The sequence below is a fragment of the Pan paniscus genome, chromosome 11, assembly GCF_029289425.2.
Source record: "Pan paniscus chromosome 11, NHGRI_mPanPan1-v2.0_pri, whole genome shotgun sequence".
Classification (NCBI taxonomy): domain Eukaryota; kingdom Metazoa; phylum Chordata; class Mammalia; order Primates; family Hominidae; genus Pan; species Pan paniscus.
Window position 1 is genome coordinate 2250337 of NC_073260.2, and position 10495 is coordinate 2260831.

Below are 10495 nucleotides of genomic sequence, written 5' to 3' on the forward strand. Positions count from 1 at the left end.
CGTGCAGCGGACGGGAAACAGAAAAGAGTTTTGGAATGCAACCAGGAAAAGAGATGGGGCTGACTTTTCCAAAACCATGGGAGGTCCTCTGAGGTTTGATTCCGCAGGCCCCTGAGGAGCAGCCCGGCCCCGGCGAGTGGGTGGCCAGGCGGGCGGGCTCCCTCCCGGGTTCCACGAGGAAACCCTTGGGGTCTCGGAGATTCGCATGCACTTCCCGGAGAGCAGCTCCTCCTGCAGCCGCGCCTGCCTCGAGGGTGCAGGCTAGGGTCACGGCGGGTGGGCCTCAGGCACCCACGCCGCCACGCCTGCCCTCTCCTGCCTGCCCTCTCCTGCCTGCTGCCGGCTGCCTCTCCTCATTGCTTGGGCCTGCGGCTCGGCGGCTGGGCCAGACAGTGGCCCTAGTGGCCGAGGCGCCGAGGCCAGGGCTCCCTAGCCGTGGGTGGCGTGCACGTCCATGCATATATACCTTGGGTCCGCGCTTGTTGTCATAGGACAGTTGGTCGAGGTTTTCATAGTTCCTTTTTTTACTCTGATGAATAATGTGCACAGAGAAAATATGCAGACACAGAAGAAGATTATAAACGGTTGAAAATGACGGCGCTAAAGCAATCACACCACCTCCTCGGCACGTCTGCAGACGGGCTCCTACCTGGAGCTCGCAAACACCGAGGCCCGGGGCGGGGCTGGGGGCCGGGGTGGAGCTGGGGGGTGAGGGTCGTGGGGGCGGGGCCGTGGAGGCTCCCTGCCACGAAGCTGTGCTCTTGGAAACGGTCGCTCTCAGGAGAAAAGGAGGCCCTGTCCGCGTCCACCATTCCGAGGGAGCCCCACCTGCCGCCCCCACCCTGCCGTGCACCTGCTGTGTGGCCCCAGCAGTGCCCACTCCAACCTGTGTCAGTCCTGAGTGGGAGGTGAGCAGCCCCCCCGGGGCCTGTCCCCATGTCCCTCCCCCTCCCTCTCCTTGGTCTCCCTCTGCCTCTCAAGAGACCGAGGTATCCTCACTAACTGGGGTGCCCACGCCCATCGGCTCGCATATGCGCCCAAGAGGGTGTGTGTGCGTATGTGCGCCTGCAGGGGTGGCACGCGCCTGTGGGTGTCAGCATGGGAGGGTTAGTCCACAAAGGCCTGTGAAGGTTGGGGAAGGGCCAGATGGTCTGAGCATGCTTGTGTGTGTGCATGTGTGCATGTGCGTGTGTGCGTGCTTGTGTGTGCGTGTGCATGTGTGCGTGTGTGCGCATGTGCACGTGTGTGCATGTGTGCATGTGTGCGTGTGTGCATGTGTGCGCGTGTGCGTGTGTGCATGTGCGTGTGTGCATGTGTGCATGTGTGCGTGTGCGCGTGTGTGCGTGTGTGCATGTGTGTGTGTACTGGCCGGCGCAAGTGAGGGTGAGCATGCACATGAGGAGCGCACCTGAGCGTGTGTCCAGGTGTGTGTGTGAGGAGCGCACCTGTGCGCGTCCAGGTGTGTGTGTGAGGAGCGCACCTGAGCACGTGTCCAGGTGTGTGTGTGGCGCTGGAGCTGCATGGAGGCAAGCCTGAGCCTGTGGCTGGAGGTGTGGAGTGTGATGGGAATGTGTGCATGCACCTGTGAGTGAAAGCAGGCAGTTGGGTGCGCAGGGGTGAGTGTGTGATGGGAGTCCGTGGCCGTGGGTGGACACGCCAGAAGGTGAGGGGCCTGTCGGGCGCTGGGGTGAGGGGCCTGTCGGGTGCTGGGGGGAGGGGCCTGTCGGGCACTGGGGGGAGGGGCACTGTCTTGGGTGGGGCCCTTGGTGCTCATGCCCCTCCCGCCCCAAGACTCAGCAGACCCCCCACGACAGTACTCCCAGGACCCTCTGGTCTGCCCCTGGCTTTACCCCCAACCCATGCCCTCTGGTCCCTCCCGGGGCCTGGGGTGCCTTGGGGGGGTGCTAGGTTGGCCCTAAGTCCGATGAAGCCAGCTCTGACACGAAACATGCTCCCAGCCACCCATAGGTCTGGCCCTCCTCAGCCTGGGCCTCCTCCCACTGCTTGATCAGGAGCTGGCCCAGGTGCTGAGCACCCAGGGCTCCGGGGGTCTGTAGCCGAGAACCAGCTCTGCCCCAGACTGCAAATGGGAGTGGTAAGGAAGGGGAAAGGGGTCGCTTGGACCCCCCCAAATCCCAGCTCTGATCTCTCTGCAGCCCCACAGAGTGGACGCCTGGCTGTGTTGGGGGTCAGTGTGTCCTAGAACCAGGTGGCTAATGGGTCTTGGTGAGGAGTGCAGAGGGAGCCCTGTGGTGGGGGCAAGGAGGGGAGTGGAGCCCACAGGGGCGGTCCAGGCTGGGGGGCAGGTGTCTGTGGATGGGGCTTTGCTGAGCCATGAGATGCAGAGCTTCAGGGGTGGCCACGCGGGGGAGGACAGGGAATGGGCCCAGCCAGGAGGGGACAGGCCTGCAGGGGCGGTATGTGGGGGTCGTGTACAGGGGAGACCTTGCCCAGAGGGAGGCTGCTGGGGACTCAGGACAGGGTGGGCGGGAAGGGTGACGAGTCCCAAGCCCGGCTGGGGCCTCCAGGGAGCGAGGGGCATGGGCAGGAGGAGGGGACGAGGGCGCTGGGCAGCGCGGGGCAGGGGTGTTTGCGGAGCTCCAGGTGGTCTGGCCCTCGCCCCGCAGGGACTGACACGAAGGAGATTTCGACTAATGGCAAAAGCGAGTGAAATGAGCCGAGGACAGGCTGGGGCGGGCGCTCGCCAGACGTGGTGGTGCTGACCATGCACGATGGAAAGAAGAGGGTGTCACACACGGAGCCACAGACACAAGGCGGCCCGTCCTGCACCTCGGCTCCGCCAGGCGCCCGCCCGCGGCGCCGACCCTCACCTTGGACTCACGCTCCTCCAGCAGCGTCTCCAGGCGTTTCTGAGCCGCCCGGCCCTCGTGGTCGTCGCTGACCAGCAGGATGATGTGGTTCCAGCTGTAGACACGCATCATCTCAAACCACACGCTGGACTGGTGGGAGTAGGGCGGCACGGTGCGCAGGAAGCTCAGGTGGATGCTCTGCGGGAGGCGGGGGCACGGCGGGCTGAGGCAGACCCGTGGGGACCCGCCCTCCCACCCGCCTCCCACTGCCGGAACACCCGCCGGAGGCTGGGAACCCCCTTCCTCTCACCCCTGTCCCCACCCCCATGGGGACACGTTCTAGACCCTGGGACCCCCTCGTGTCTCCCACCCCTGTCCCCACCCCGCTGGGGACATTTTCTAGACCCTGGGACCCCCTTCTTCTCACCCCTGTCCCCACCCCCATGGGGACACTTTCTAGACCCTGGGACCCCCTTCTTCTCACCCCTGTCCCCACCCCCATGGGGACACTTTCTAGACCCTGGGACCCCCTCGTGTCTCCCACCCCTGTCCCCACCCCGCTGGGGACACTTTCTAGACCCTGGTACCCCCTCCTGTCTCTCACCCCTGTCCCCACCCCCATGGGGACACTTTCTAGACCCTGGACCCCTTCCTCTCACCCCTGTCCCCACCCCGCTGGGGACACTCTAGACCCTGGGACCCCCTTCCTCTCACCCCTGTCCCCACCCCGCTGGGGACACTCTAGATCCTGGGAACCCCCTTCCTCTCACCCCTGTCCCCACCCCTCTGGAGACACTTTCTAGACCCTGGGACCCCCTTCCTCTCACCCCTGTCCCCACCCCTCTGGAGACACTTTCTAGACCCTGGGACCCCTTCCTCTCACCCCTGTCCCCACCCCTCTGGGGACACTTTCTGGACCCTGGGACCCCTTCCTCTCACCCCTGTCCCCACCCCCCTGGGGACACTTTCTAGACCCTGGGACCCCTTCCTCTCACCCCTGTCCCCACCCCCCTGGGGACACTCTAGACCCTGGAACCCCCTCCCTCCCACCCCTGTCCCGACACCCCTGGGGACACTTTCTGGACCCTGGGACCCCCTTCCTCTCACCCCTGTCCCCACGCCCCTGGAGACACTTTCTAGATCCTGGGACCCCTTCCTCTCACCCCGGTCCCCACGCCCCTGGGGACACTTTCTGGACCCTGGGACCCCATGTCTCCTACCCCTGTCCCCACTCCCCTGGGGACACTTTCTAGACCCTGGGACCCCCTCCTGTCTCCCACCCCTGTCCCTACCACCCTGGGGACACTTTTTTTTTTTTTTTTTAAACAGTCTCGCACTGTTACCCAGGCTGGAGTGCAGTGGTGTGATCTCGGCTCACTGCAAGCTCCGCCTCCTGGGTTCACACCATTCTCCTGCCTCAGCCTCCCAAGTAGCTGGGACTACAGGCGCCCGCCACCACGCCCGGCTAATTTTTTTGTATTTTTAGTGGAGATGGGGTTTCACCGTATTAGCCAGGATGGTCTCGATCTCCTGACCTCGTGATCCGCCCATATTGGCCTCCCAAAGTGCTGGGATTACAGGCGTGAGCCACCGCGCCCGGCCAACCTGGGGACACTTTCTAGACCCTGGGACCCCTCCTTTTTCCCACCCCTGTCCCCACCATCCTGGGGACACTTTCTAGACCCTGGGAACCTCTCTCCCACCCCGGCCTCTCCTCCCACATATAATCTCGGAAATGGAGGAGGTTTGGTGTTGGCCCCATAGCACCCTAAGGGACGTGGGTTTCTGTGGAATTGTGCCTGGGGTGAGCTCACCTCTTCCCCTGCAGCCCACCACCTTTGGACAAGCTGAGCTCAGGAAATTCTTGATGACACATAGCGCCTCGAAGATCCCCCTGGGGCTGCCCATAGAGTCCTCCCAAATTTAAACAACTCTATGTATGAAGAAGAATTCACTCTTGGGGCTAAAGGCCTCATCTCCCCAGGTGAGAGCGTGGTGCTTGCTTGCCCTGGCTTGCTTTTCCTGGCCTCAAGCTGCCACGGAGTGCCATGGCACGGCCGGGAGTGGAGCAGGCTCTGCCCCCCTCTGCCTCAGTTCTCTGGGTCTGTCCAGGTAAGCCCTGGTTCCTTCAGTGTCCCTGTGGACTCTTACTGATCTTGTGGTCCTCTGAGGCCTCCAGGTTATTTTTCACCTGCTCCCTCTTTGTGGCCTGGGGCAGTGCCTTGGGGTGCAAAAATGTCCCCTGCCTCTGTCTATCCACCTGGTGACGTGGTGGCAAGGCAGGCTGTGCTTGAGGTCTTGGACTAGCTCTGACCTGGCCTTGCCGGTTCATGTTTTGGGCACAGGTTGGTTGTAGTGTAGAGACTGTGGTAAGGCCAGGGTGCAGCTGTGAGCTGTGCCCCCTCCCTTTGGCCTGCTCTGGGCCGGGGGCATCCGTTTCCCCCGCCTTTCATTTGACCACTGGCTGCTTTCCTGGGTAAGGCCATCTTCCCTCCTTCACATGTGAGGAAACTGGTGCCCAGAGAGGCAAAGGAGGTCGTGCCTGAGGGCACAGGAATGAGACCCCCACCTTCCCATGGCCAGAGGTGAAGTCACCTGGGAGGAGCAGTTTGGGTGCCGAGGGGGCACGCCAGGGCTTTCAGAGCCTCAGGAAGGTGGCTGTTCCAGCCTCTGTCTCAGTTCCTGCCTCTGGGGCCTTCCATCCTCCCAGAAGAGCCTGGGCCTGGCTGGGACGACCCCTGTGCTTTAAGGCAGTGTTACCAAGGACTGTGGACTCTGGGCAGGAGGAATTTGGAGAAGGTGGGGGACCCGGAAGCCTGGCTGCACAGCCCAGCCCTCTGGCTCCTCAGCGCTGGCACCAAACTGGATGTCCCCTGCCAAGTGGCCCTGCAGGTCTGTCTGCCAGTGGCCCCAGGTTGGTCAGCCTCTCAGTGCCCAGTTTGCATCCTGGGTAGACGGAGGGCTGTGTGACCTAGAGCAAGCCCCCATGGCTCTCTGGCTTGGAGATTCCTGCAAAACTGACTGGATGACCTCTCCCCTCTTCCAGCTGATGTTCCAGGATTGGATAGAAGCCCTCCTCATAGCCTGTGGGCCAGGAGGGTCTGCAGGAGGCTAAGCCAAGGTTCCCTTGGCCCAAGAGGCTGGAAGCCCCCAGGCCAGCACCCCCCACCCTGAGCTGCAACCACAGACATTGCTCTCCACCCATGCCTGCAGTGGGAAAGGCTGGCCCCACCACCCTGGCTGCGTGCACACCCCTTTCCTCCTGGAGCAACCCCCAGCTCTCCAAACTCCCCTTCAAAGTCCACCTGTCTAGATAGCCTCCCAGCCATCCCTTCTCCTAGCCCACGGGCCCTCTCGTCCTTAGGGGGTGTCACTGGTGCCTGTGCCAGTGAGTGTGTGTGACTTTGTGCGAATCCGTGGGTGTGCCAGTGTTCATGTGTGGGGAGGGTGAGCATAGCAGTGTAGCGTGTGGGTGCTGTATGAATGTGTGAGTGTGTGATGTGTGTGTGTGAGATGTGTGTGTGATGTGTGAGTGTGTGATGTATACCCCCTCCCTTTGGCCTGCTCTGGGCTGGGGGCACGTGCTGGGCTCCACGTGAGCCCTCTATGTGCAAGAGAGTGTGTATTGTGTGTGTAAGAGCACGTGAGTGTGCATGTGAGCGTGTTTGCAGATGTGTGAGTTGGACACGTGAGAGCGTGTGGATGTGCATGAATGTGGGGGAGCTGTGTGGCTGAGAGTTTGTGGTGTGTGAGTTCCATGTGAGCGGGTCGGCCCGCTGCTCCTGGAGTGGCCAGGCTGTGCCCTGGGGCCGAGGGCCGGAAGGCCTGGTCTGGCAGTCAGGCTTACCTTGTCCGAGTAGATGGACATGCGGGTGGTCAGCCCCAGCACGGGTATGCGGTAGAAGCCGGCTGTGTAGGAGACAGGGGTGGGAGTGAAGTGGTCGTTGGGGGTAGGTGGATGGCTAACTAGGATGGCGTAGACCTGTGGACACAGGAGACACGGTCAGCTTGAGTCAGGGGTGAGCCAGGCACTGGGTTAGAGGCTGAGATCTGGAAGCAGCAGGGGCTGAACCCAGCAGGCTAAGGGGGGCTGGGGGCACGATTTGGGTACATGCTACATGCCCAGGCCCAGATGCACACATGCCCACAGGGCAGGGGAGGGACACCCCACCTGGACCTCCCCTCACTCCTCTCACACTGCTGACTAGGGCCCTGCAGGCGTTGTGCTCAAGGGCCAGGTGAAGGACTGCCCTTGGGATGTCCTGGGGGCCTGGAGCACGGGACGCACCCAAGGTGGACTGGGGAGGATGGCTGGTCCTGCATCATGATGGCCTTGATGCTCAGAACCCACCCGTCCTTCCTGATGGGCCAGGGGTGGGGCCAGCCCACATCCCGAGACAGGGCGGGCAGCTCTGAAGGCTGGTACCGGACTTCAGGGGGAAGCAGCTAGGAGCTGCCAAAGAGGCCAAGGTCCCTTTTGCTAGTGTCTCCAGGGGCAGGGCCTGTGATGGGCTCCGTCTGAACAACACCCAGCCCTTACTTTGAGTGCTGGCCTCATCCTCAAGGAAGGGAAGGGAGGCATTGGGGGTGCAGCCCAGCCTTCCTGCCCATGACCAAGGCCCTATGGGGCAGATCTAAAGCCAGCGGCTCAGCCCCCTGGAGCTAATGCCTCCCTCTCTCCCCAGCCTCCCAAGGCAGAGAGGCAGGCAGCTGGGGGTCCACACCACCTTCACACAACAAGGACCTGCGTCTGTCCCCAACTCTGCCTGTGCCTCTTAGAGCTTTGGCGAATGGGGGCGGGGTGCACTGCATGGCCCCACGTGGCAGGACAGTACCTGGCCGGGGGTGTGTTCCGTGAGTGGTAGCTGCAGGCATTGCCTTTGCTGCAGAGGCCATGCCCACAGACAGACAGCAACATGGGCGTGAGTTGAAGCAATTCCCCAGGAATGGCCCCTCCTGGATTTCCTGAGTCCACCTTCCGTGTCCCTCCCCAGTCCCAGATGGAATATGTGATCGCAGCCACTGGCTACAGATGCATCCCCCCAGTCCCATCCCATGGTGTCCTGGGCTGGGGCACGGGGGTGGCTTGTGAAGTGGGGAGGGAGGATTTCTGAGAAAACTCTGGTGTGGGCCCTGCAGCTGCAGCTGTTTGAAGTGGTTCTCCCTCCCCCAGCTCTTGCCTCCAGCCTGCACCCAGAGGTGCTTGGCAAAGACCCGTAGGTCCGTGTGTGACCATGCAGATGTTCACGCGTGTGCTAGGGTATGGTTATATGCATCACATGCCCTGGCATGTCTGTTCGTGTACATGCGTGTGAATGACTGGAACCGTGTGTGTAAATGTGCATGTTTGCACGTGCCTCTGGGAATGCATGCCAAGCCGTGTGTGGCACATGAGCAGGTGTCCATGGATCTGCATGTGTGCAGATGAGCATATGAAATTGATTGATGCTGAGGTGCATGAGTGTGTGCTAATGTAACATTTGGTGTGAGTGTGAGCATGTGTGTCCACAGATGTGGTGTGTCCATCAGGTAGGCACGTGTGAGCGGTGCTAGGCTGGATGTCTGTCTTGCCTCTTACATAAAGGGCTGCATTGCAGATCCTTGCAGCCTCATTGGAATTCAGCAGGCGCTCGGCCCAGGGGCGGACAGCTCCGACAGGCAGAATCCCAGGAGCCACGTCCTGCCCCGCAGCGCTGGCTGCCGACAGCTCCCATGCCCTGATGCCTCTCGCGTGTGCACCCCCACTCCCACCCCCACAAAGCGTCCTGCCGTGGCGCCTGAGCCATTTCTCTTCCCAGGCGGACCCATCGGTAGGGGGAAGGGACGAAAGAAAGGGCAGGAGAACCTGGAAGCAGAAACAAAGATGGCCCCAGGCCCCGTCCTGTTTAAAGCTCTGCAGGGCGGGCATGTAGCTGGACAGGCGCTTCTACTCTCTTACCCGGAATGCCCACCCCCACACTGACACACTCCAGCCCCACGTCTACACACACCAGTCAGGGCCTGGAGCCCCAGGGACCCTCTGAGGACCAGCCAAGGTGGCAGGTGACTGGTCTCAGGCCAAGATAGGGGAGCCAGCAGACCCTGGTGTTTGGTTCCTAGTGAGACGAGGCCTCCCGGAAGCAGCCAGCTGACTCCGGGGTGGTGTCTTACAGGGAGGAAGGGGGCACGGAAAGGATGGAATGAAACTGGGGGTGTGGGGTTGCAGGATGGAGGAGAGGGGAGGTGGGTGGCGGAGGTGGGGGAGGGCACCTGGCTGGAGATGAGGTCCTCGCACACCGACAGAGCCATCTGGATGGCGTTGGGCTTGTGCGTGACGGAGGTGGCATTGAGCTGAATCTTCCAGGAGCCGTGCCGCTTGTTGGCCTGGTTCACGGCCTCGCGGAACATCTGCTCGTGCTTCCGCGTGCTCAGCACCGCGCCAATGTTGACGATCTTGGGGTCGCACGCGGCACGGGCGACGGAGCAGGAGAACAGCAGGGCGAGCGTCAGCAGGCGCATGGTGCTCATGGGCTCGGGCCGCGGGCCTGGCTCTGCGCGGCGCGAACGCGGGGCCCTCGGCGCATCCCCCGCGGGGCTTCCGGGCCGTCCTGCGCTCGCCCGGCCCCGCGGGCTGCGGACGCCACGTCTCCCCCGGGAGCGGCGGTCCCGGGACGTCGGCCGAGGGAAGGGGCGCTGAAGCGTGCGCAGGAGCTCGGGGCTCAGCGCCACGCGGCCGGCGCTGTCCGCGGTGCTGAAGCGGGGCCGGGCACAGCTCCGAGCGCCCGGCTTGGAAAGGGCCCGGCGGCGGCGGCGGCGGCTCCGCGGACGGCGCTGGTTCCGGTCCGGACGCTGCGGAGACTGCAGCAGCTGCAGAAACGCGAGCGGGGCCAACGTCTCCTGCCCCTCCCGCCGCCCCCGCTTCCCAACACGGAGGCGAAGGGGGCGCCTCCCGCGCCAGAGCGTGCGCCTGCGTTCGCGTGAGCGTGTGTGTCGGAGCGCGCGTGAGCCGGGGAGCGCGCGTGTGCGTGTGAGCGCGTGCCTGGAGGGGTCCTGGGACAGGGGCCTGTGCTGTCGGGGACCTGCAGGGAGCTCAGTTTGGAAACGTTAGAGGGGTCCGTGTCACCGCGTGCAGCCCGCACCCTTGCGTGCCTTTTAATATGACCGAACGCGTCGTGCCCGCTTGTATGTGTGTGTGCGCGCAAGAGTCGTCACCCACAGTCAGCGATATTTCTGCTCCTGACTCTTGCAGACTGGAGCTCCAGAGGGGTGGGGGAGACCCTAAGCCATGCCTCTGGGGGGCGCTCCCCTCAAGGTTCCCCTCCCCACAAGGTTCAGAAATGAGGGAGAGGCCCCATCTGCGTGGCCATGTAACTTGGGACCCCCCTCCTCGGGCTAGGAGGAATAGGGAGGATGACCGTGGCTGCCGCATGTGCTCAGCCAGGCCTTCCGCGAGAGCCTGGAAACTGGACCCGCACTGACTGGGGCTGAGGTCGGACACGAGGAATCACTGGAGCCCCGCGAGGTGTGTTCGGGGCCAGCCGTTTCACACCCTCAGCTTCCGCTCCTCTCTCTGTCTCCAACCCCCTCGCAATGCGCTTCCAGCGCCCCCTTTTCCAGAGCCTTACCCATCCCTCTGGTCCACACCACCCAGTCTTTGTCCCCCTCCACCCCTGGAGTGTGCGTGCCCCTCCCTAACTTGAAGGATG

At 63.1% G+C, this 10495-nt stretch overlaps 1 protein-coding gene across 10 annotated transcripts in view; it reads right to left on the minus strand.

Moving 5' to 3' along the window:
- GRIN1 (glutamate ionotropic receptor NMDA type subunit 1) overlaps nucleotides 1–9727 on the minus strand; it is a 29698-nt gene extending 19971 nt beyond the window's left edge. For 3 of the 10 annotated variants that reach the window (XM_034929618.3, XM_034929621.3, XM_034929622.3), the window contains exons 1-4: nucleotides 9060–9445; nucleotides 6658–6792; nucleotides 2832–3008; nucleotides 467–529 (exon numbers count right to left, since the gene is read on the minus strand). In XM_034929618.3, coding sequence (XP_034785509.1) covers nucleotides 467–529; nucleotides 2832–3008; nucleotides 6658–6792; nucleotides 9060–9317 — 633 coding nt within the window. In that variant the 5' untranslated portion in view covers nucleotides 9318–9445. Of the gene's footprint in view, nucleotides 1–466; nucleotides 530–2831; nucleotides 3009–6657; nucleotides 6793–9059 lie in introns of all 10 variants that reach the window. The other 7 variants (XM_034929623.3, XM_034929620.3, XM_034929616.3 and 4 more) reach the window with 4 other exon arrangements.
- Nucleotides 9728–10495: the final 768 nt, after the last annotated feature.